Genomic DNA, 27123 nt, shown 5'->3' with positions numbered 1-27123 from the left:
TTCTCTCGCTGGGCTTCGCAAGCCTTTCGCTCTCACATCTCTCACAGCAGAGAGTATACGATGCGGAGCTGTAGCGGAGAGAACTAATGATGAAAATCCCTAGCAGCAGGTCGATCATGTTTACACCGACAACGATTGCTGCAGCTCTCATTCCTCTTTCTCCGGTTGAGTGACAGTTGCGCACCTGCCGAATGATCTCCAAGTCTGCGCCTAAATGTATGCTACACGCGTACACGTGCGCCTGCACCGCACGGTGTGTTAATCTAGGCGCCGTACCACTAGGCGACACAAGAGGGTAGAAAACTTTTGGGGGCAAGCATTGTTCAAAACAGGGATTTAGTTAACTGTTTTTAGTGAGCCAAGCCTGGATGATTTGCAATGCTTATTTTTTAGAGCTTAATTCAAAACATGAAACAGAACGTTAATTGCACGCTGTAATGTTACAAGACGATCTTACACAAACAATTTAATTCAAAAAAAATCATAAATGTTGTGCTGATGCACTAAAGCTGCACGAGCGATTTGGTACCAAAACACAACACTCTCAGGATGCTTAGTAATATTTTAATTTTTTCGCCGATTGCATCATACTCCATGACTGCGGCATCAATATAATCACCCGGGACAGCAGCCTCCTATCGCTGCAAGCCCGTATCAAATGTTTGCGCTATAAAAATATAAATAAACGCCTGCAGCAAGAGCTTTAGAGCGCCTGATATTGTCATGTAATAACACGCCAGTAAAATTATACAATTATCGAACCCCTAAACATTCAATTTCACGCACAGAGGATGCAAACAAAAAACTTCAACACTTCCAAGTATCGTCCTCCGGCGCGAGATCGTAAATTTGTTTGTAACCGTTGCAAGCGACAATTGTTCATCCGGCGTTCATCCGATTGCGCCCGCCAGCGTGTATGGATCTCGCCATAACAAACACACGCTCTCCAACTGACGATGAACAGGTGAGCGAGGGTTTCTTCTTCTTTGCTTGGTGCTATGCTGGGGTTGTTGTTTCTTTTGCTGTGTGGCGTGCAATTGAAATCGGTAGAGAAAAAAAGATGGACGAATAAACAGAGAAAAGGTACGCACAGAGCGGAGAGCAATATTTACAGAATATCGAATGAACACAACACACCAAGGGTGGAATGATCGTGTGGGTACACGTTGGAGGAAATATAAGTACACACACACGCGTACACACAGTAGAAATGAGGAGTGGAAGGGAGAGTGTTGTGGCCGTGTTGTGTGGCGGGACGGGAACTCGTAAAACCGGTTTTTCGTTCTTTTTCTCTCCAGCCCGCAGCACACCGGGCCCCGCTCAACTGCTGAAGTCCACCACCACCACCACACAGCCACGCAAGACGCCTGTCTGCCACCGAGAGCCCAAACCCAAAAACGGACAACACGCTTTTGCCAACGGATTGCGTAGATAAATACCTTTGCGGGTTCACGACGATGCTACCTCGTCCACTCCACCCACCACTACACCGACGCCCTTTCGAGCGTCCGGGGCACACGGTGCCTGCTCTTCCATCCATTGATCTCACCTATACCAAAAGGCGGCTGTGTGTATCTCTTGCCCGTCCGTGCGCGTTACTGCTGCTGTAGGCTTCTTCCCTCTCTCTCTCTCTCTCTCTCTCATTCATTCACCTCCTCTGCCGTTCTAGCTCCGTTTACAACCACTTCACAGACCAGAGCCATCCCCATCTGCTCGTGTCTCCACACACACACACACACACATGCCGGTACACAGCATTCAAACAACTTTGGCAGGCAGTGCGTCATCAACTGGTCATTTCATTTCCCCGATGCACGTGGCGGCAGCTTACGGAGGCGCACATCTACAGACCGCACTCTGAACGGCGGCGTTCAAGAAGGCTCGAAAGTGTGTATGTAATACACGTACAGCACAACACGCCAGAGTATTACCACCGCCAGCGGTATGTGTAAAGGGGTACAAATTTTACTACCGCGTTTTGAACGCTTTGTTGCTCTCCCCGCGGTTAAAGATCACCGGGCGGCTTTGCTGGTTTTATCGAGACATTGTGGCTTGCGTGTGCAGCCCGCTTGCACCAACATGATGCCCGTTGCAATGGCGACTGCTTTGGTATGTGTGTGTGGATGAAGATGTGTGCTCTCGGGCAACGGCATGCAAACAAAGGCAGCGCCACTGTCTCGCTGTACTCCATTGCACATTCTCTAAGCGCAATGGCCGGGACACATACCAATACCCTTTTTAGAGTCTTAGCTGTAGCGGCAAGGGTTCGTGAGGTCATCCTCCTGTGATCACCAGAGAGCTCCGGTCGCAGCGTGTAAGGAACGTGTTGCTGAGCTTGAGGATCGATCCTAATGGTCCTTCGAGCCGGATGGTTTTAGTTCGTCATCAAACACTTTCACACGATGGCGGTTTGGGCTCAAGGATCGTACTGCAGAACGTCTTTCTGCGGCTGCTCGCTCGGGAAGCTGGCGGCGAGCCAATCGTATGAGTCATCCGCCCACCCCACCCCCCTTTTTCATGCCTACTACTTGCGGACGAATTTGGCAAACAAAAACAGCCCACACAGACACTTTGTTTGCCGCTACTCGCAAACAAACACGGGTCGCGTCCTCTACTCCTTCAAATACACACACACACACACACTTGCAGGGAGAGACACCAAATGAAGATGCCTCCTAACAACGCTGTAAGAGCGTTGTGAATAGCGCGAAATATTTAATACACTCCAAGCCGCCGACGAATCTAACCTTGTACGCGACACATCATCATCAGACGATCCGAGGTAAACATCTCTCTCTCTTTGAAAAAGACCAACATCTAAAGATCCACAACACGTCGCCCTCCAATTTCCAATTCAACAACCTCCTACCCCCTCCCCCCCCCCTCACTTCTCACTCTCACTTTTATTGTACGCACACAGCTTGTTTTTTCTTCTCCTGTATGTTGCTGCTGCTGGACGGACGTGACCGACCGCACCATTGCATAACTCGATGTACGCCACACACAAAGGAACGGGTAAAAGTAACTACACCGCCGCGGCTGCTGCCGCCGCTTTGCGCACAGCACGTAGAATATCTCAGGTGGGAAAACTTATCCAAAAGTGATCAGGTTATCTGAGATTAAATCAATTCATGTCGCTTTTTCTCGAGCGCGCGCCTGTGCCTAACCCGGCAAGTTTTGGAGAGGTACTGAGAGGGGCTTGCCGATACATAAGAGATAAGGTTTGGTGTAATTTCGTGCACACATCGAGGATAGGAGCAGGAATTACTGAAAGTAGGATAGTGACGCGGCACATTTCTCTGGGTAAGCTCTTATTAGACAGCATTGGGGACACCTGACTGCAAAGGCCTTGGTCTACTATAGGAATTTTCAGGGTAAGATAGTTGAAGTAATACTAAGCCACAAACATCCGTAATGCAATGACAACATGTTGGAAAAGCTTCTCTGAGATCGCTATGAGGTCATATCTACTACCGTTAATCTGTATGATGCCCTACGGACCAGCAGATTAGGTTTTGTTATCCGGGGGGCATGCAGAAGCTATGCCATAGAAGACTAGAGACGTTGACATTGATAGGCTACCTCACTTCATTTTACTGCAGCTGCAATCCCAGTCTCAATCAAAGCGTTAGCTCATAAAAGCAATCATAAACTTGAGATGAGAAACGGTACAAATATCAACTATCCAATCCAAGACTCCAGTTGTTGATTTCCCTACACATTCCACCGCGATTTAACGACTTCAAGAGCTTGCGCATGACCCACGTATTTCTAGCAATTTTACATTTTCTCCAGCGCGCAAACGCAATGAGTCAACCGATCGTAAAAATCGGTGCCGAGAGAATGTGTGAAACAAGCAACCAGATGTACAGGCCGGACCACAGCTATTTAGCTCAAATGGGCGTTTATAGCTGTAACCTCCCAGAACGCGCTAATATTCTAACGCACATTCCGCCACACGGCTAATGGAGGCAACAGAGAGACTGTGATTGTTTTCTTTCGAGGCAGCTTCGACCAACGACGACACATCTAGAGATCACACACACCCGAGATAAGTCATCCAGTGCACACTAACAGATCTTATCTCTTGCTACAGTTGTTGTTTTTTTTGCCGTGTTGTTGATGTGTTTGCCACCGCTACATGCTTCTACAGAGGCAGCAAGTGTACGCGGGGCGTGTAGTTAAGATAACACTCGGATAGAGAGGAATGATTAGTTTAAGCTAAGGCGTCACAATTCCTGCCTACTGGTCCCATCTGCTACCCACTAACTGTGGGGGCAAACATTGCGTACGCCGGAGAGTATACAAGTAGTCATTGATGGCGTGAAGTAGACGGTTGAGAGAAAAAACACAGACAGAAGAAGGTATTAGAACACCCTTACGCAACACACACACCTTCCCCTGCTGCATCATTAGCAGGAAAACGGTTGACCGGCTCTAACTAGAACAGTACAAGTCGCACATTAACTTGCTTCACGAAACCAAACCTTTTTATCAGTTGCCAATAACGCCCTGCTCTCCCCCCCCCCCCCTATGACACCACGGTGCGCTACGAATAAGTCGCAAGGCAAAACCGCCAGCACAAACACACCGACGACACTTCCCTTTCGTGGAGCCCTAACCTTGAAATGGTGTGTCATACCGAAGGGGCGTGCAATTATGGTATGCATCTGCTCCCCTTCTCCCCCTATCATTCCACATCCAACCTCTCCAACCTCCCACAACGGACAACAGTCGTATCGACTGGAGCAATAATAATACGCCCTGCGCGCTCCTCCACCACCACTGGCAGGGACAAAAGCTCTCTCTCCCTTCGGGTGACAACAACCCATTAAAACGATGTCTGTGCAATCGTATTGCACGGTTTTATTGCAAACTTCATTTTCTTTTTTTTTATTTGCGCGCACGGGTAAAGCGTTGGAACCGGGGCCATCGTGGTCTCTAACACGCACACTGTGTTGGCTGGATGGCTGGCTAGTTAATAACAGCCGAAAACCAATGGAAAGGGAATATCTTGCGCTATATAGGTACTAAAAATAAAATTGCAACATTAAAAGGTCTTTGCGAGAAGGAGACTAAACCGTCTATCGGGGAGTGGTTTCAAGGGAGCAGGGCAAATACAAATAAAAATACATCCTCTGCTAATGGTAGGCAAAGCTCGACCCGCAGGGCTAAAATAAATAGCGTTTAATCACAACTTCTCGAGGATTTTTTTTCTTTCGTTTTTTTGTGCCTGTTGTAGTGATGAGTAAATACCATTTTACCGGAGTCGGATCCAAATAATCCCCGTAATTAGTACTCATCGGAACTGATCTGGACTGATCCAGACTAATCCGGACTGATCCGGACTCATTCGGACTGATCCGAATTCATAATCCGGACATGATCCAGATATAATCAATCTGATGGAAATGCTAATTATAATTGCAAGAAAGAAACATTCAAAACAGGAAGAGATTTTTTATACTGGAACGATCATTTTCGATGATTTGTTTGAAATGGAACACTCACATCAAAAATTGTCGCAACGATATCGGATAGCCATTTTGGAATTGCTATCACCAGACTAAACTATTAGCTTGGACACGATCGGACTCGATCGGACTCATCCAAACTAATCCTGAGTCATCCGGACTCATTCAGAATTATTCAGAGTCAACCAAACTCATCCGGACTCATCCAGAGTCATTCGGATTCATCCAGACTCATTCGGACTCATTCGGACTCATTCGGACTCATCCGGACTCATCCGGAATCATCCGGACTCATTTGAGCTCATTCGGACTCACTCGGACTCACTCGGACTCATTCTGACTCCTCCAAACTCATCAAAACTCATCGTAACTTATTCGGATCCATCCAGATTCATTCGGAGTCGTTCGAAGTCATACAAATTCATCCACTCTCATCCAGACTTATTCATACTCATCCGGACTGATCTGGTCCGATCCGGAAATTTTGGAATGATCCGGACTGCTCCGGACTCATCCACTCTTTCGGAATCATTCGGAGTCATCCAAGCTCATCGATACTCATTCGGAATCATTCGAACTGACCCGGACTCACATCGACTCATTCAGACTGATTCGGAATTAGTCCTGATCTGGACTGTTTCGGAATGATCCGGACTCATTCGGAATGATCCGGACTCATTCGGAATGATCCGGACTCATTCGGAATGATCCGGACTCATTCGGACTTATCCAGACTCATTCGGAATCATTCGCAATAATCCGGACTCATTCGGACTGGAACGGACTCGTCCGGAATTGCGGAGTCGGAATCATATTTTGAACACCGAAGTCGATCCTCAACTCCACTCCGGGTAATCCGAATCCATCACTAGCTTGCTGTTCAGGGCGATAAACATCGGCACTGTGTGTACGTATGTTTAGAATTATTCCACGCACGTTGAAAGGCTAAAAAAGAATGTGTCCACTGGTCGTGTGGTTTTTAGAAGTCTTTCGCACCAGGGTGTGGCTTTAATGCGTTTGGCATTTTACCTATCTGGCACCACCTCCCCGAGGATGCACTCTTTACGATCATAGATTCTTGAAGATATTCCGAATTCATTTGGCCATTCGCAAAACTCTTCGCTTGCAATAAGCAATAACTCATTATTAATTAAAGTCATTTCTTAGCAACAACAAAAAAGTCATATCTGAACAATCACTTAATGTGAGGATCGATGCACAGGCGATGTAACAGATAACCCACCTCCACCTAGAACCCAAACACCATAATACGGTTGGCATGCATATCGACTTACCAGCACGCCCCCTCCCCCAGACTCACCCTCGGCAAGGGTCGTAATGTTAAGATAATTGAATAATACCCTTCTCGGTTTCTCGGCTGAAGGGATAAAAGCCCCGTGTCCGCGTCCAGATCGATACTCACCTGTAAAAGGAAAAGCAGAAAAAAGAACAAAAAGCATGATTAGTGTGAGTAAGGTATGTGAAAGCACCAGAGAAATGAGAGTGAAACAGTGATTTAAAATATATATATATATAAATGGGTTCGTCGTCTGATCTACAAAAATGAAAGAGAACAGTTTCTTTCGAATAATATATTTTTTTTCGTTTTTGCTTTTTGTTTCATGTAAGAAGCAGAACAGCACAAAGCGAATGAGATTTAACCCACAGCGCTCAGCTCAAAGTCAACGAGCTCACCCACGCCAGCACACACACACACACACTCACTGACACCGAAATAAACACACAGGACCGGAACATTCCATCAATTTGACACCGTGGCCGTCGGAGGTGGAGGAGAGCTGGTGCAACAGTGAAGCCTTGAACGCCAGACAGGTTCACCACCGTAACCGTAACCCGTGGATGAGGGGAGGGGGGGGGGTAGTTTAGGTTTTAGTGAAATAGAAAATAATTTATCGAACGAACGGTATTGGTCGGCGTGTGTGTGTGTGTATCGTGTAGAATAATTTTATTGCAATTCCTTTTCATTACCAGAACGGCGCGCAAAGACCGAGCGAGAGAGGAGAGCAAGAGAGGGCGCGTTTAGTTTTGTTGTTGCATTAGATAAACATTCTCAAACAAAAACACACACACACACACACTTACACAGGTAAGCCGATGAAGCCGTACACGTGTGATTACTGAAGCGAAATGCAGGGAAGGCAGGGAAAGGATGGATGACGTTTAATTCTAATGCGCTATCGCTGCCATTGCGAACTATTGCGTGCGTATTCTTCCGGAAACGTTAGCTCTAATCGGCGGCGCTGAGAAGGAGGGAGGAAAAGGCAAGTGGAACGAGGTCGTTGATGTCGATGAGACGGGTAAGGCGCCATTAAAGTCGATAAGAAACTGTTCTTTATGTAAAGTATTATCGTAATAGGAATGGATGTTGGGTTGCAAAAGATAACAAGAACAATGAAAATCCTCTACACGAATCAACTACGAATGACAAAGCATGAAAACGCATACAAAAAACGACAAATTGACAAAACGATAAAAGGTAACTGAAAAAAAAAACAATGGAAAAATGCTGTACTTCACAGTAAATCACGTCCGAACCACCAGAAACGAAGCGAAGAGCGAGGAGATGGAAACAGAAAAATCGGAAATAGAAATGATTGAAACTAATAAACGGCAAAAAAACGCGAAGAGGCAGAAGAAAAATAAACTAGGTTACGAGTTCAGCATTCCGCTCGCGCTGTGCAGGAGGGAACCCACGAAATAAAAGGCAAGAAGTGGGAGAGGAAGAGGAAAAAAGCCTCCCAAAGTGAATAATTTCAACCACTTTGCGCACCACACCACCACCACCTGTTGCGCCTGCCCGCGCACCACACCACACACCAAAACACAACCCATTCCGCGTGCGTTACTCTTAGGGTGTGTCTGTGTGTATGTGTGTAATTTTGCAATTTTACTTTCCTTGCGCCAGGCGGGCGCAGCCAGCCTAGAAAAATGTTGGATGGAAAACACAAGAGGAAAATATTACGCGCAAAAAAGGGCGTACAGAAGCGAAGAGGGAGAGAGTGACGGTGGTCGAAGCAGAAGTTTAGCAGCGGGGCAGTTTATCGCGGATTGCACTGCAAGCCCATCATCACCCACCGCCGCCCACCACAAAACAATTCGTTTCGTTCGTCCTGGAAGGAAAGGGTGTGTAATGCGCACCACCCCCTGCGCGAGAGAAGAGCGAGAGTAAAAATGTGTTGCACCGAGCAGGGACACGAGAGCCGGTCCCACACGCGGGGGAAAAAAGGGGGCTGGAAGAAAGAAAGCATGGAAAGGAAAGCAGCACCAATTTTCCGTACGAGAAAGTGAGAAAAGCACGCACAGCCGCCGCCGCCGCTGCACAATTAAACAATTTTGCACCGCCCGTAACATTCTTTGCGCGGCCTGGCCTTCCTTCCCAACACGGAGGTTGTTGGTGCTTGTCGCTCTGTTCCATCCCCGCCTCCCCCCATACACAAAAGCATTGCTTTTCCCTCATCCCTCCTGTGAAATATTCCATTTTTTTTATTTAATGCGTTTAAGTTTATTCGCTTACCATTCTTTTCAGGCGTTTTTTTATTCCATGCACTGAGTTTAAAATATGTCTTTATACCAAATACTACTGTACTAATAAAGCACATTTTTGTATTTTTTCAGCAAAAATACTGCCTTACAAAGCAAGCATTTCACTCACTACAGTGACATCAACGATGCCGGCTGTATGTAAATGCTCTTGCGATGCAAACACAGAACACACCACACAAACGGTTATTGTGGTTGGTTATCGATTATGATCGGGCAGCGTGTTGCTCTCCTAAAGCACCCCCTAGAACCTTCTCCATCTAGCTAGCTGCACACCTCCTGTGCTCCCGCGGTCAACACTCCTTTCAAAAGACGACGGCCACGCCTTGGCATGACGCGCGTTAGAAGCCAACATTTAAATGCACACAGTTTCCAGTTTTAATTAACCACACTTAGTCACCCATAATACACGGTGACTAACCAGCAATCGTCACAACAACCCGCCTTGCTATAATTGTCGCCGTCGTCGTTTCCGCTTTCCAACCATCCAGTGCAGCAGGCTCGTGGAATGGCAATCATGGAGAACGCGTAGCACATTCAGAATCGATTCGAAAACGGCGTGTGAGTAGTGTCGCCAGGCAAACGACGACAGTAAAAACAAAACGGTTCAAGCATACAGACCTACATACACACACACTCACACATACGACGCTCGCTACGTGACCGTAACGACGGAATTTAGACTGGAAAATTGAACATTTTTCTACTCCCCCCCACCCCTCCTTCCGCGAGGAATTGCGCTGCTCCTTCCCTCAATTTCACTGCTCTTAAAAGCGTTTGCTTTGCGAGCCATACCGCACACACCAGCAACCGCTGCGCCGAGCGGCAGCGGCTGCAAATGGCATATGCGAGTGTGTAAGCGACGAACCTCGACGCGCCCATAATAGTCGTTTGACCTTTTTTGTGTGTTTGAGATCGAAGGGAAAGGAGGGGGGGGGGGGAGGGGGGGCGTAGCACCACAATTATCGCGAGCGTTTTCCACGCCTCTCCTGCGCATCACTATCAACCCTTTCTCCCATCCTACCCCCTTTAGCCAAAACGTCTGGAGACTTTTCTTTCCATGAGAACGAAAGATCGCGGGTGGAAAGCGACGAATTGCTGCAAAGCAACAAAGCGGCGGCTGCATTCACATACACACACATACAGCAGTGCCCTTTTCACGAATGATGAGCGGTTCAACCGTAAAACGGTTGGCAGCGACAACGAGCAAACGACCATTGCAATTGCAATTTCTCACATACACGCGCACACACACGATCAGGCCTGATCTTTCAGCGAATGTTCCGTCGACGGCAAGAAAGTGCAACATTTTGTGGGCAATAAGTTTAAAACAACCCTTCCCCATCTGCAATTTTCGTACACAGCAAGCCGTAAATGCGTAAGAAAATGAAAACCATTACCCTGACAGCTTGAATGGCAAAACTCACATGTAGAAGAAGGTAAACACGGAACCCTAATTTAATAGTTCAAAAAGGAAGAGAGTGTTGGAAGTTTAGGATTTGAAAGTTTCAGCGAGTTCAATGATTCATACATTTCTGGTGTCGTGACGAGGATACAAGGCGTCATGGGGGAAAAACACAAACACACACACATAATGCCTTTTTTTGTATCGTTAGAGTATCATCTCATATCAGCATCGTTTTAAAGTAACATGCGCTGTGGCAATAAAAGAATCATAGCAAAAGGCACTCTTGGTGCCAAGACCAGGATACCGTAAAGGTAAAAACTAAATTAAGTTTTCTTGAGATACTCTCAACAGTATCAAACACTGACAAAAGCGGACTAAACCGAAGCGCTTTATTTGTTTTGCCGAAGGTCAGCTTTTGCGTCGGAAATTGGTGCCGTGACCAGGATGCGCCGTGCTTTAACCGCCAAACATTGTGTTCCAATTGGCCCTAATTAGGTGGCAAACAATTACGGGGTCGGGCACGCAATAACTAAACGAATCCTTTGGCATCTTAATTATCACGCATCTGTCCCACCTCCGTCCGCACCACACGTTTCGCCGATAACTTTCCCGGAAAGCGTGCGAGCTAGGCCATCTTTGCAGCGCGGCCATACCATCAAAAGTGGTGAAAAGGCAGGTTTTTTTTCAAACACAGCTCAAATCGCAACCGAAAGAGGTGAACCCCCCCCCCCCCCTTTACACACATACACATATACGTCAAATTAAAATGCTACCGCGTGCGAGATGCGATCCACAAATTGCTCACGTAATCGTCATGCCAAAACATCACAACCGACGGACTGACACACACACGTGCACATCTCTGGTCCAGGAGTTATCACACGCCGAGAGAGTGGAGCGAATGCTTAGGGCGCAAATCTTCAAAAACAAAACTTTTCCTTCAAAGATGCGCGCGCTTCCACACACACGCGTGCTCCGCATCACCTCAGACGCGTGCATCTTATTTTCACCGAACTTTGTGTTTTGAAGCGCAGAGAAAAAATATTGCTGGGCAGGGGAGAAATAACAAAAACAAAAGCTTTTCTCCGTGCGTGACGACACGCACGGGCTTCGTTTAAGCGGAGGGGTAAGCACAAAAATCCGGAAAATAAACACTCACACAGCGCACATGGGAGCTACTCATAACAGCCTCCTCCCCACCCCCCGTAGTACAATGGAGAGTTTTTTTGGTGGAGGGCACCCGGCTAAGGGCACCACCAACGCCATAATAAACAAATGATAAAGATGTGCACATACGCACACATAGTACATACATTACTGGGGACTTTTCTCTTGCTTTTCCGATCGAAAATTGTTTGCAAACCTTTTCTTTTTTTACCCCTTCAAGCGCAAAAAGGGAAAATATACTTCTTCAGTGTCAAAAGGGGGGCGTGCGCTGTACTCATGTGTGTCTTTAGCTACCTCCCCTTGTTAAGATATCCCGGTCCATTATTTAAGACATAGTTTCACGCGCATCAAAGATAAACCGCCGGAGGGAGCGCGATTGTGTTGCGTTTGTGCACTTCCTTCCTATTTGAGCCGTTGGGAGAGTGAGAAAGAAACAAAAACATGGTCACGGTGGTTTTTTTCCCGGTTGCCAACTTGTTTTAGAGCTCAACTTCAACTTTGTTGGTGTACGATTTGCATTTTTTTTTAATTTATCATTCTCTCGTTCATCTTGTACTCTAAAAACGAGTCCAATATCGTTCATTGATGGTTATGATAGCTTTCGCAAATTGAAAAGATTATGTGGAATACACATACATAGCCACACCCATTTACAGGACCACATTACACCCTCACTGCGTCAAATCAAGCTTATTTTGAGTTTCCCTTGGATGTATATATTGACAGCGATAAATAAATATTTAGAATTGTAACACTTCATTTAAATTTCATTCCGAATAAGGGAGAAATACTGATCTTTCTTTCACCCGCTGATAAAATTAAGCATTGAACGCAGTCTACCCCAATTGCAATGAATGTTCATGCGTTTGCTGAATGGAACAAACAAGGAATGAGTAAATTTGAGAACAAATCCGAAAAAGAGCCGACTCCGGAAGATAGGTCCGTCCAGCATCATCCAGAGCCGTTTGGAATCATCCATAGTCGATCGGAAACATTCAGAGCCGCTCGGAGTCATCCGGAGTGATCGGGAGTGATCCGTAGAATTCCGAAATTATCTAAAGTCATCCTGAATCATCCGGAGTCGTCTGAAGTTATCGGGAGAGGTCCGAGGTCATCAGGAGTTATCCAGAGTCGTCTTAAGTCGGCCGGAGTCGTCCGGAGTTGTCCGAAGTCCTCCGTAGTCATCCGGAGTCGTTCGTAGTTGGAAACGTCCGGAGTCGGAATAATCCGGAATCGGAGTCGTCCAGAGTTGTCTGCATTCGTCTAGAGTCGTCTAGAGTCGTCTGAAGTTGTCAGGAGTCTCCCGGAAACATTCAGAGCCGTTCGGAGTCGTCCGGAGTCATCCGTAGTCTTCCAAAATTATCTTAAGTCTTAACAGTCTTATCTTAAGTCATCTTGAGTCATCCGGAGTTGTCTTATCGTCGGGGGAAGTTATCGGGAGAGGTCCAAGGTCATCAGGAGTCATCCAGAGTCGTCCTTAGTCATCCGGAGTCGCCTAGAGTTGTCCGAAGCCATCCGGAGTCAACCAGAGTCGTCCGGAGTTGTCCAAAGTCATCCGGAGTTGTCCGAAGTCATCCAGAGCCATCCAGAGTCATCCAGAGTCTTCCAGAGTCGTCCGGAGTCGTCCATAGTTGGAAACGTCCGGACTCGGAGCAATCCTAAATCGGAGTCGTCCGGAGTCAGAGTCGTCCAGAGTTTCCACGAGTTGTCCGGAGTTGTCTGAAGTCGTCTGGGATTGTCCGGAGTTATCCACAGTGGGAGACGACCGGAGTCGCAGTACTCCGAGCGCTCTAAAGAGCACACCACAGGACCAATCACTACCATCGAGATACGGATGATAAAAAGCAATAGAATGCAACCACCACTTCACCGTGCCACATGCCTCCCAGCAAGGGTTTTCCATTTGTTATTTATTTTGATAGTTTCTTTTACTGTAGAGAGGCTTGTGAAACGAACATTACATTTCTGTGGTTTTAATTTAACTTTCGAACTATTATGGCACACGCAGCGTCGTCCTCAGGATCGTCAATCCTTCCTATACTAAGAACTGTTCGAAATCTTGGTACACATAAATCTTTTTAAAATAATGACCGCCACTTTTGAGCGTGGGGGATTTTACTGCAGTTTAAAGGCGGTTTGTTAGTGCGCAATGTCACACTTTACCATCACACCAATAGGGCACACATTTCGGCTGACGATTGCCCATAACTGATGTTACCATCATCAATCGGTACGAAATGCGACCGAAAGCGGTTGAGTGAGAAATTAGTCACAAACACGGTGAACTAAAAATATAAAACCTATAAAAATGCTCGCTGAAGGAAAAACGGAATAACCCGTTTGATGGCTTTTTAATACTCAAACACACACGCACGCACAACATCCTTCACAACAAATTACCCTAGCATATGTTGGTGCATTCTTTTTCTTCCGACTGGACTGCGTCCCAAACCCTCCTCCTCCCCCTTGGCTCACAATGCAGTCATAAATGCAGCCACGACGACACCGCACACACCCAGCAAGCCCAAGCAACATCTCCCATCATCATCGCAACTCGTCGGGGGCAAGAGAGCATATGTTCTCCCGAAGCACATCCTTGAATGTATCGGGTGCAACAACAAAAAAAAAAAAAGCTCACTCGCTCGCTCTGGCTTTTTCCTTGGGTTCTTTTATTTCTACCGGGCGTCCTTGGGATTGTTCGGATCTTCACATACGTACATGCAAACGGTAAGAGCAAAAAAAGAAAACAGCAAACGAAAAACATCCAGACACAAAGGAAGGAAAGAGAAGCACATTACCGGAGGAGTCATTTAACAGCACGCTGCCACAGCCAGGCAGCATGCTACAGCTGCTCCCCAGATGGTGTCGCGACGGCGGGACGAGACGAAAGAGCATGCAACGGGAAAATCGGGAGATCCGGTGTGTGAGTGTTTGTGTGTTTGTGTGCACAAACTTTCCACTCGGCTCGTGTGTAGAGGAGTGTAATAAAATGGTTGCTCTGCATGCATTTTATGTTCCCTTGTTATCCTTCCACGGGTTCTCTCCGCCGGGAGAGCAAAAGGTACGTCCGATCTACCACCACCATCCGAAGAAGCAGTGGCCGCGTAGCCTTGAAACAACAACACCGGGACATTGACGTCCACAAACACACACACACAGCACGGACGCGCTTTGGCTAGTTTTCATAAATGAAAACTTGCTGCTGCAAGCAACCATATCCCGGACAGGAGAGGAGGTGGCAATGTTGCGCGCGATGCGTTCGCACCGGAAGAAGGCTCGTGCCGCAATACACAAAGGGTACAAATTTAAAATGCATCTACCAACACACACGCACACACCCTTCGCAAGCCCCTCGAAAGAAAAAGGGATAAAGATCAATTTTCGTTGGTTACCATTTTAAACACACGGCGCGGCGCACAAAAGCTCCCCTCCGCCTCTCCTCCAGGGCGTGCACGATTCTTTTTGTTTTTGTTTTTTTTTTATGTACCCGCTTCTCTCAACGGCACACACAAAAGCATCGTTCTAATAAAGCGCGATCGTGAGAGTGAGTGCGTGGCGACGAACACGAATAAATCCTATTGCAAGCAGCTTTCGGGGACGGTGGGGTTAAGGTATGCAAAACACGTCCAAGAAGCGTTTTGATCAAATCAAGCTAAACGCTCCAAAAAAATCCTCCATTCCCATGGCTACCGTTCGTTTTTTTAATGTCAATGCGCCCTTTTGTCTTTTCTAGGCCGCCTGCCTTGCAGCAGGGCAGAGGGTTGATCGAAGGAAAGAGAAGAAAAACAAAACAAAAACAAATCCACAACATAAATAAACCATAATTCGAAGCATAATTCTCTAGCAAATGCGCAAAACCGAGCCATTTAGCACCAAATTGTTACGAAATATGGCCACACACACATACACACGAAACAAAGCGGCGTCGATGGAAAATTTAAACTCGAATCGAACATTACGATAGTGAATCAGCACATTTTGCCTACCACTGACACACACACACACACACACACTGGCAGAAGAGCGATTGGCGAAGCAAGAAGTAGTGGCGCGCGGCCGGATATGTATGCAATTTTTGTGTCCGATTCTTGCCTCGCTGCAGCACCGGGCAACGGAAATTCCCCTCCTCCATCTTGGACCCTCTTGACCCTGTTTGCAGCAACAAAGTGGTATTGGTGGTGTGTATGTGTGTGTGCTTTACCACATTCGCAATAGCAACACAAAAAGTAAGCAACAAGCTCTTTACAAATTCTAGCTCCTTCCCCCCCCCCCCCTCTGATGGTGGTTGCATCCCCTGGTTTTCAACCCCTCTTTCCTCCACGCCGCAGATTGTATCAATTCGATCTGATCGGGCCTGCGCGCTAGTGTAGAGGAACGTCGGGGCAAAATGGTCACCTCTGCATTGTTGGCAAATTAACACTAAGCATTAAAAATAATTTCCTTAATTAGCAAATAAAATGTTTGCTCATAACGATGTAACTTTCACCGTTACAAAATGTCGTCTCAAATTCGTTTGCTATTAACATATAATTAGAGCAAAAAAAGCACCCACGTTCATGTATTTATCCCATGCACATGATATTTATCTATAATCTACGTGAAAAATCAACCATTTTTATTTAATGTATTTTTTTAAGTTAAAGTTTGTAAAATGTTTCACTTGGGGCAACACATTAAAATATTATAGCAACTTACTAAATTAAACAAAACACTTGACAGTCGTGGCCATAAAGTTACCTATTTTTGTCTACAAGGTACCAATTATACCAAAAATATTGAAATTATATTAAGTCGTGGACAATTTCATTGAAATAAATTAAAACATAACAATTGCTATGCCAAAATTGATTGATTGATGCCAAAACTTAATGCCTTAGAGCCAAAACATGGCGGCAAACGACTGTAATACAAAATTGAAATCTCTACTCTTGTGGATGAGTAAATTTCATTTTATAAATTTATATTTACAATAAATACCTCTATTTTTAATTATTATTTATGAATAAGATGTTCACGCATCGATTGCCGTCAAAATATCTGTGTAAAATGATTTACCCAATGAAATACAGAGCAAAATCCTTAACAGTGCCATTTCCCCCCGCCTTCCCCTAATTTTTGTGCCGGGAAGGAAAAAAAACGCCGAAGATGATACGAGGTTCCTCGCTGTTGCAGTCGTTGATGTCATTCGTTTTTTTTTCGATTAAAAGAAGTATCGTTGAGTTTGCTCATTTTTGTTCGGCGGTGGTGTACATTAAGTTCAATAACGTTACAATTTCTCCCTTTCCTACTCGTATTCCGCTCCCTTATACCGCAATTCCCACGCTTTTCTCTCCGTCCGAAAGGGTACTGTTTTAAGCATATTTCCCCTACAGTTAAAAATATTCTTCGCTTCCAAAACCTTACCTTGCGCTTGTACCGCAGTATCGCTTCCTGCTCGAGCTTCTGCACGGTCGTACCGGGCGGGCAAGGCACGACGAACCGCGTCTCCCCGAAGCACACCGTCACCTTCATACCGTCAGCGCCAGGTCAGCGATCCCGTGTCTCTGCGTCGTCGGCGGCAGTATGTGTTTTCGATACGAGCGACAGGTGCGTCACACACACACACACGTATTCGGTGCAGTTGCAGTTGCCCCCGGTACTGTACACGAAGGAAGTTGGTGCTTTTTTGTTTTTGTTCGGTTGATTGTTGTTCTGTTGCAATCGCAATTCCTTGCTTCGCTTCGGCACCGGTGAAGCGCACTATCCTGCCAACGGTTGCGGCGGGATCATTTCGCATCACAAAAATTAAACGCACACACACGCATTTACACACTACCCCCTTTCCACTTGGTGCCCCCGCGTGTACGCCACACAGAACACAAACAGACAGAAAAAAAAAGATTCACTTGCGCGCGGAAAATTCTAATCAGCACACCGAACAGGCAGTAGTAGTGGACGCATTTTCTGCATTACTTATGGACACACTTCTTTTTATACAATTTGCAAACTCTGTTTTTTTTTCTTTTTCTTTTTCTTTGCTGTTTCAACACAATATTTTCTTTTTTCTCTTCATCTACACGGTACTAAAGCTCTGTATGAGGGAATGAGAAGAAAAAAAGATGGATAACAATCAATTTTGTTGTGCTTATCATCGCTCACAATTGCTGTTGCACTCTCTTGCCCTTCTCCCTCCATACAGCACCCGCGAAAGTGCAAGCATCGAGCCCTTTTTTTTCCTCTACAAAATTCCTCCTGATGTGGGTATTAGAAACAAAGTAAACCATAAAAAAAACAATACATTGCCGCCACCCTTATCACTGCTTTTGTTTTCACTTTCTTTTCCTATTTTAATAATCACATTTCTCACACATATACAGGTACAAACGCGAAGGGTGATATGTGTGACTTTTATGGCTTTTCCGAGAGTTTTTAATTCGCTCTCTCTACCTCTCTCTCTCTCTCTCGATCCCCCGACCGCATGACGTAAATTTAGCAAGAAATTGTTGTCAATCTTTAAACCGTTTCGAACGCAAAATCACAAACAAAATTTCTTGAACAGAAAATTTGGCTACGCGTGTCTCCTTTTCCACGCGCCCACACGTCCCGAAACAAAATCAATGAAGTAGTGATGTGCTCACATGTCCGGAGTTTCCCGAAGACGTTCGGAGCTGCCCGGAGTTGGAGTCGTTCGGAGTCGTCCGGAATCGTACATAATCGTCTGGAGATGTCCGGAGTCGTCAGGAGTCGTCCGGAGATGTCCGGAGTCGTCAGAAGTCGACTGGAGATGTCCGAAGTGGTCGGGAGATTTCCAGAGTCGACCGGAAATATCAGGAATCTACCAGAAATGTCCGGAGTCACCCGGAGTCGAAGTCGTCCAAAGTCGTACGGCGTCGTTCAGAGTCGAACCCGTTCGAAGCCGCCTGAAGTCGTTCAGAGTCGGAGTCGCCCGAAATTGGAGCCACTCAGAGGCGTCCAGAGTCGATCGGAGTCAATTTGCAATGTTCTTGTGATCAGGAATTTCAGGAATTTCATTTTACGCGTGCTCTTAATATGCAAGCCTTTGTTTAGTAGGGCGACTCCGGACGACACCGGACGACTCTGGGCGACTCCGGACTACTCCCGAATACTACGGATGGCTTCAGAAAACTTTGGAACACTCTAAACGATTCCGGATGACATCAGACTACACCAGACGACTCCAGAGGACACCGAACAACTTGTAATAACTACGGATAACTTCCAACAAAAACTCCGGACAGCTTCGAATGACTCCGGATGATCTCAGACGACTTCGGACGGCTCGAGACGACTCCAAGCGTATCTGAATGATTCCAAACGGCTCTGGATAATGTTGGGCTGTCCTTCCCGAATTAGTTCCGAAATGATTGGAGTTGACTCGGGATTTTTGCCAACTGTACCCATCTCTACAATGAAGCGTTAGGTCGAGGTTAAAACACATTCCTTCAGTGTTTTGCCCTTAGTATGCCCTCCATAAAAAAAGGATTTAGTTTCCCTCTGCCCCATGGCCCCAGTTGTCCCTCTTCGCCCGACACCGAGCCCCAAACACAATCCAACGTGTATGTGTTTGTGTATGTAAGTACCAGTGTGTAGTGTTACGTTTGTTTGGCTTCGCGACATGTTATTCCGTTGCCAAGGAGACGACGGTGGTTCATTTCATTCTATTTCTAGGTCGCACACACCGAGAGAAAGAGAAAGAGAGAGAGATACACCCCGGCGGAATCAATAAATTGGTGCAGCCCCAACACGAACGTACTGCACACACACCCCCACACACAGTGCAACTAGATGTTCTGCACCCAAAGTAATTCACTTTGGAGTTATCACTGTTTTCCTTTTTTTCATCTTATTTGTTCCCCTACAATGCGCGCTTGTTGATTGTTGCTGGGAGCAGAGGTTGAAGTTGTTGTGTTTTATCTTTCTTTGCTTCTCTATTCAAAAATGGATTCAAAGCAATTGATTGATTGGAGCTGTTGATTGAAGTTAACACGTTTTGCTTTAGTTTTCTTATTAAAAACGCGCGCGCACACACACACATTTACACACAGAACTGAAAGTAAAATGCTGCACAAAACCCTCCGAAAAACGAGCCCTTCCCATTACCGGCCCTCGCTGGTACACACACACACACCTTCAACGTTTCATTAAATAACGAACTACAAACGCAGGAAACGCAACGAAATAGAACGAAAATCCCTTCGAAAAGGAACACACCCTTGGCACTGGTGGGACAGGTAGACCCTCCGCTCTTGTTCGTTCCCCTCTGGCCGCGCTGTCGCGTCGGAGAAGATCGGAACAGAGAAAGATCGAGCATGTTTACGAGAACCGGCGGCAGTGGCGAGGAGACACACCACCGGTAAGGCTTTCTACAGCGCAAGAACAGCAGTAATTTGTTTGCTGCTTTGCGTTTGAAGGATGCACAATTTTACCACATGTTGCTAACGGACATTTTACGGCACACGAATGGATAGACGATTTTGTTTTGTTTTGTTGAAAATGATGGAATGGATTATTCGCTGGACCCATTGAATTAATGCTCCATTTGTTCCATTTTGGTTCGCCTTAAACACGTTCTCAGCTGACCTACGTGGAAAGTTTGTTGAACGGTTTGTAAAAAACATGCGCCAAGTACCGCTCAAAGTTTTTATTAAATCAAATTGCTCAAGTTTGTCTCACATTTCTCAATTCCAGTTCGACCATTTAAATGTTTTCACATTTTTCCACCGTACCCCGACAAGAGCTCCGAAAACGATCCTGTACTGTTGCTCACTTGTATTAGGTGGACGACGACCCACGCCCTCTGCGCTTCCTTGATTCCATGCTCTGATGAAGCGACGCCAACCGATTTTCCTGAGCTTTTTTCGGTTTTTTTGTTCGCCTTCTATTCCCCTCATCGACCTAACAACACACACACACACACACACCTAACACAATGCGCCCGGGGACACACAGACCAAAACGCCACTCCTGTCCCGGAAAGGAACGCATAACACCTGCACCACAGCAGCCTTCAATGCCCTACAGGTAGGACGCCATCGCTGGAAGAAGATAGTGCCGAACAACCCGTGGCATTGCCACACACACACACCAACGGGCACCAGAACGCACAGCGAGTCACTCGGAGGAGGAGAAAGGGATCGCGCGTCATTGTTTTCTAACATGATCGAAGGGACGCCATTCAAATGGTGGCCGCTTAATTGAATCTTAGGCGGGCAGAGGATGCCACTCGGATTCCAGCCGAAAGCGGACAACTGGCTGAGCGACGGAAACACACCGCCGTTCAAGGAAGAAACAGGGAAAGAATGGATGAAACGGTTTGGCTCACGATTATGCTTCCCTTGATAATGTAGTCGCTTCACACACACACACACACACAAACACGTGAATAGATCAGTTGTTAATGTGAAGAGCGACACTGGAGCGCCATCTTCACCGTTTGTTACATACAAACCCGCACCACCGCTAGCGAACAGCATTTTCATAAAAGGGGGAACTTACACCGGAAAGAGCGAAACAGAAAATCCCTGATCGCTCTCTACGAAGAGCGTGTACACATCTGCGTCAACCACTCCTAGAGGCGGATGTAAGATGTAATCGTTTTGATTGCTCTGGGATATTTCCGTTCCGTTGCTTAACTCTTAATAGAACTGTCAAGCATAGTTCTATTCCAATGATTCTCGCTACAAAACTGTGGTGTTGAAGTTGCCACTCGCAAGCAGCAACCGAATAGAATATCTGCTGACTCTAGCTCACCTCACGCTAAAGATATTCGATGCTAAGGAGGGCCCGCCCGAGGATCGCCAGCCATGGAGCGCGCTTCACTCGGCAACAATCCCTGAAGACAATCCCGGGGACATTTGATGCCAGAGCAGTACGCACGCTCCCGCCCAGGCGCATGTTTGCGCATTGCCCATCAGTGAAGCGGAGCGCTCCGAGACACGGCGCGGCTCGCGAAGGATAAGGTGGACGCGTTTCTGCCGCACAAATGTGCAGCACACGCACACACCAGGCGAGGCGCGGGTGTATTATGTTACGCAGGGCGCAAACGCAGCACTTTCGAGCACTTGCGCTCTGCGTGCGAAGTATTTGTCTCCCCGCAGCGCTAAAACCCCCGTACCATGTACTCGTTTATTGAGCATCGGATGTCTCTTTGTGTGGCCACACCACTGGAGGTAATTTACGAACTAGCAAGATCAGATCTTAGGTAGGAACATGTGGGGCCAGTAGCAGTGGTGCTGGTCTTTGTGCAGTGACTGCTCTGGGGCTATTCCAGCTGAATTAGGAAGTGTGCTCGGGGTTCGATACCTGCGAGACACAAATTGACATAATTGAAGTTCCCCGGGAGATATGATATCTTCAAAAAATTTCATCTTTCTTCGCCAATAAGCTTTTAGGCAATGAAGTTGATCGGTGAAGAACCAGTGTGAAGAATTTGAAATCCTTTGAAGTTAGAATCGCTGTACCATTGACTACTGCACGCATTAAGATGTACCGAATTTTGCTCTCGAAGATCTTCCCTGATGTTTCTAGGTGCTTTGAGTTGATGTTTCGAAACTTCTCTCTCCTGTGATAGCATCATGTAGACACTCTTCTTCTATTTGCCGTAACGTCCGACGCGGGGTTGCCGCGCTATACAGGCTTTCGAGACTTATTCAGTACCACGCAGCCGGATAGTCCCTTGCTACGAAGGGACGATCCATTCTAGGCTCGAATCCATGACGAGCATGTTATTGAGTCATACGAGTTATACGACTGTACCACGGGACTACGTAGATGCTACGGATCTCGGAGACCCTTCTCCTTATTCATTTTCTTCTTAAAGATCAGTTTATTCGTATGTCTACATTACTGATAGGGTCTACACAGGTCCGCGAGTTACAGCATTATTTTTTGTTTGCTTTTCAACGCCTAATCTATTATAGTTAGTTCTGAGGCCATTCCGTTTTTGCATAAGAGTTGTATGAATTCTACAATGGATCTCGGAGACCAAAGACCAAAATATCTAAGAGATACAGTTCAAATGATGATTCAACGCGTTATGGGGTTTCCCTGGAATCTTCCTGGAATTGCTGAATTTCTGGACACCAATCAGGTGATGACCCATTCAATCCCAAATTTGAACACAACTTACTAAGGATGTAAAATGCTCGGATGCTCTCGGAACACAACAAAAAAAGGCAATGCCGAGGCCGATTACATTTTCGCACCCTTGCTTTGTGTGACCCCCCTTGGCGGGCGTGTCAGCACAGACAGATCATAAAGATAAATTCTACGAAAACTGACAGATACGCATTCGCACAAGAAATCTGAAAAAGCTTCACCTTTTATTGGCGTTTGGTTGGCACACCAACAACTGACGTCATCCCGGTACGTACTGTTTGTTGGCATGTCCAGTTTCATTGGAAACAGTTTTACTACCCTGTTTTAGTAGCGCCCGAAGCGATCTCGCGGATCACTGGAATGTCTTGGAACGTATGTGTGTGTGTGTGAGAGAGTATCATACTTCTTTCCAGAACAAAGCAGCAGTGCTGTGCTCTTGCTGAGGTCGAATGGAATAGCATTAGCGGACAAAAAGAGCTTCCTGGGCCGCCGCAGCCAGGACCGGTGGCTCGACAGCAGGCAAACATACATGTACGTACCACCTCTCCCATGCCCTGCCCAAAAACAACGTTCATGCATTACCTCATCAACACACACACGCACACACACAACCGGATTCTTCTGCACCGGTGGTTGCGCTGCTCCAGGGGCCGCGCGCGCCCGTTCGCGCAAGGACATCGTGTACGCGACGCGCAGAACGTTTTAATTCAAAATGCGAGAGTAGCAGCGCGTGCACGCGTGGGCCCACTGCGCTATGCCCGTCTCTTGCGCACACACATACGATGTTTGGACGGTGCCATAGCGTGGCTTTCGGTTGAGAACACGCTTCCGGCCCTGCTTACTCATGGCACGCCGCTGCTGACAGGGGTGAGAGAGCGCGAAAGAGAGAAAGACAGACAGACAGAGAGAGCGAGAGCTTAAGGTGACCGCGGACAGCGCTACGAAAGGTAATGGTAAAGAGCGGAACAGTAGGGCAGGGCAAAGCAGGGTTAAGCACGCGAGATTCAAACACACACGCACACACATGGGCACGCACGTACGGATGTGTGTTTAAGCTTTAGGCGCTTTGCGCCCGTGTATGTGTGGCTCAGTCTGTACTGAGCAGCAAGCAAATGTAACGTTCTTTTTTCGCTTTCTTTTGACATTTGGCAAACAGGATTTGAACATTTCGCACACATACACGCAAAAAAAAAACAACCAGCCGAAACTGTCTCCGAAACGTGCGCGCCTGTGTGCAATTCGCCCACCTCTACACGCACGCACTCACACATTCGCACACCGGCAATGACGGTGTGTGCGCGTGCTTGATGGAAATGGGCTTCACGCGGTTGATGAATCACTTTTTTCGACGGAATTCACCGCGAACGTTTACCCTCTCCCCCCCCCCCCTTTTCGACCGGTGAAGAGACTTTCGGAAATCAGGAAAAAAAACGCTCGCCGTTGAGTTGCTCCTGCATGGACGAGGAAGGGCAGAAAGGGCAACGCGAGACGGCAGGGATCGTTCTAAGAATAAAAAAAAGGGAGGGGGCGAAAAGGGGGAGGTTAAACACACACACACAGCACCGAAGCCTCCGACAAAGGGAGCCTTTATTGGGCTCTCGCGTCGCGCCGAACCTTGCACAGGAGGGTGACCGCACTGAACGTGGCAGAAAAGGAAGGCAGCGAAAAAGCGAGAGCGAGAATGGACAGGAGGCGCAGCCGTACGGTGGTGCGAACAGAACGGCAGGATAGTGCTCGGCGCACACAACACACGCAAGTAAAGCCGTGTGCGCCCTATGCCACATTGTGCCAGTCGGAGCCTCGGAGAGAGCCCAACACCAGCAACGGCAAATGAGGTAAGAACAGGATCCTGGTCAAAAACTGTGCGCGTACTATTTACTATCCGTTGGTGTGTTAATAACACTCTTTCAACGCTTGAGCGGGGTTTTGAGATTCTTCAAAATCGTTGCCGTGCCATCTTCCACCAAGCGCCTCAAAAACAGGGAGTTCTGGTAACTGTATGTCATCAGCTAATTGTTTTAATGTGACCGCCCACACTTGGTGCGAACCTGCACACGATCCGATTAAACTTTGTGTAAGCGTCCCGCGGCAAGGATTGCTGGAATTTTGATCCTCTCTGAACGTTGAAATACCAGCATAACGGCCAAACACGTACGCAAACACACAAACACACACGCAGGTAACACAGGTTACAAAGGAAGAAAGAAGGAACAGGTAGAACAAAACATTCAAGCACACCGCAGCGAAGCGCAACACACCTTCACGGCGTTGGCTGCAGTATTTATGTTGCGGGCGTGCAGAAGGGAAGAAGAGCTGAAGAATTATTGTATTGTGTTTTTTTTTTTTGTGTTTTCCTCTCTAATATGATTCTCTGCTAACATCACAGGTCCAGAACGAATGGGTACCTTAATGTTTCCTTTAAAACCCACAAACACAACAATACACACACGCGCGCAAACACCACAAATACGCACACACACACACACCGCTGCTACCCGTGTTTCGCGTTTAGCCGTTTCTTGTTTCGGTTGGAGCTTTACACACGCGCGCGCTACTGCTGCTGCTGCTGCTGCTCTACGCCGATCCGTGCTGTTTCGACGCTCTCACGCTTTTGAGCCAGCCGGACGGAGAATATCGCCCAACGCGCGCTCAAACCAGCCGAGCACTGTTCATTCGGCCATGTTCATTCAGTGCCTATGCGTGCTGGAGCGAGATGCACGACCGATGTTCATTGCGGCGCGCTGGATCGTACTGGCGCGAACGAGTGGCACGATGGGATGGATGAACACCGAGCCCGCGCGGGCACAGTGTGCGCGAAACCGTTTGCAGAATATGAAAAATGAATGTTAAAGGGTGATGCAAAAATTTTCCAGCACAAATAATTATTCCAACGGAAAGGACGATGCCGCTTGAATGCGAATATTGGTCTATTTTTCATGTTTTTTTTTCAATAAATATTTACAAAGCTAAAACATTCCAATAGAAGTGTTTATATGAGGACTAAAACCGACGGCTATTACTAGGTTCAATTGATGTTCGACCTGTTCACAAGGGAAGTATTTCGTTAAGTTACTCATTGAAGGAAATAAACATATTATAGGAAAAAAATCCTAAAGATGGTTTCAATTTATCTGACTTATATAATTTAACATAAGGAAAAATATAGGTGAAATAAGGATAAAATCAAGTGCTCAAGTAAGTTGAGTTTCTCGTAACTCGTGAAACAAAAGTTTCAGATAAAATCAGACATATAGCTTTAGATTTCCATATAGTTCCATTTTTAATGAAATATTTTTGGCTTTAATGTTAATTTAATTTCAACATTTGATACAGCCAAATGTTATACAGATATTCTCCGATATACGATATGAATGCCGAAAGGAGCAATAGTGTATTTCAAATACTATCGTACGTCGAATTTCGAGGTTTTCAGTCAATTTATAGCTAATATTCGTATAGGTTTGAGCCATTAAATTAGTTAATTGATCTGATTTTAAACGAGTATTATAATTTTGTACTTTTAGTTTTAAATGGGTTTTATAATTCGACCAAAAGGGAATTTATTTGGCATTTAACGATTGATGTGTCCAACTAGTACAATTTACTCAAAGAAAGAAATTTAGAAAATCGCCTACATCGTGTGTATCGCATAAGAAGCTACACCTGTATTCGTTTAACGTGCTTGGTACGTATAAATCATATTTAAAGCAATTCGGTTCATACAAAGTAATCAAAGCAAATTAAAATAGCGTACTGTTTAAGCCACACTTTGATGAATTGGAAAGCGGAAAATAAGAAAAATATGAATTTTAGCATGTTTGCTTCCATCCTTCACACTAATAAACGTTCAGCTGCTCTATATTTGACAAATTGTGAAAAACATAATGGATTTCAGTTCTCGGAGAAAGGAATTTGTTGCAAATATTTGCATGTACAGTCATTTCCCAAGATACTCCTAGTTTGATGTGTTCCCGAGATATTCGTGTAACTCAATTGTCATCTTCAGTGTGTAATTATCAAATTGCAAAATTTTATCGGAAACTGAAATGGCTCTACACATGAGCGGGCTTAGCCGAATCATGCAGTACTGATACAATTGATATTACACACATACTTTATACATCGTATTTTTGTCTCTTATTCCGATTTAGCCTTACAGTCTGCCTATGTGTTACGTGTTCCAAAATGTATCAGCAATACTAGAAAATCCGCGAAATTAAAAAAAAAACACATAGGTTAAGCAATATTAAACATCAATAAGCAACAACATAAATACCAGTTAATTGACCATTAAGCATTACATCCTGAATTGGAAATGTGGATTTATTTATCGAAAAGGCTTTTTTGCATTTGAATTATTGCAATATGCTCCAAGAACTATTAAATCTGATACGCGATATGCAAACGGATATCACC

The 27123-nt window shown here is 46.1% G+C and overlaps 1 protein-coding gene across 3 annotated transcripts in view; it reads right to left on the bottom strand.

Annotated features, from left to right (window-relative positions):
• The window catches only part of LOC121603590 (serine-rich adhesin for platelets-like), a 50909-nt gene extending 25525 nt beyond the window's left edge, over window positions 1-25384 (bottom strand). Inside the window, exons 1-2 of one of the 3 annotated variants that reach the window (XM_041932575.1) lie at window positions 25113-25384; window positions 17014-17680 (exon numbers count right to left, since the gene is read on the bottom strand). In XM_041932575.1, the coding sequence (XP_041788509.1) occupies window positions 17014-17121 (108 nt within the window). In that variant the 5' untranslated portion in view covers window positions 17122-17680; window positions 25113-25384. The remainder of the gene's footprint in view (window positions 1-17013; window positions 17681-25112) is intronic. The other 2 variants (XM_041932585.1, XM_041932594.1) reach the window with 2 other exon arrangements.
• Between the last annotated feature and the right edge of the window lie 1739 nt (window positions 25385-27123).

Source organism: Anopheles merus, chromosome X (assembly GCF_017562075.2).
Source record: "Anopheles merus strain MAF chromosome X, AmerM5.1, whole genome shotgun sequence".
Classification (NCBI taxonomy): domain Eukaryota; kingdom Metazoa; phylum Arthropoda; class Insecta; order Diptera; family Culicidae; genus Anopheles; species Anopheles merus.
This window is presented reverse-complemented; position numbering and strand designations above follow the sequence as displayed.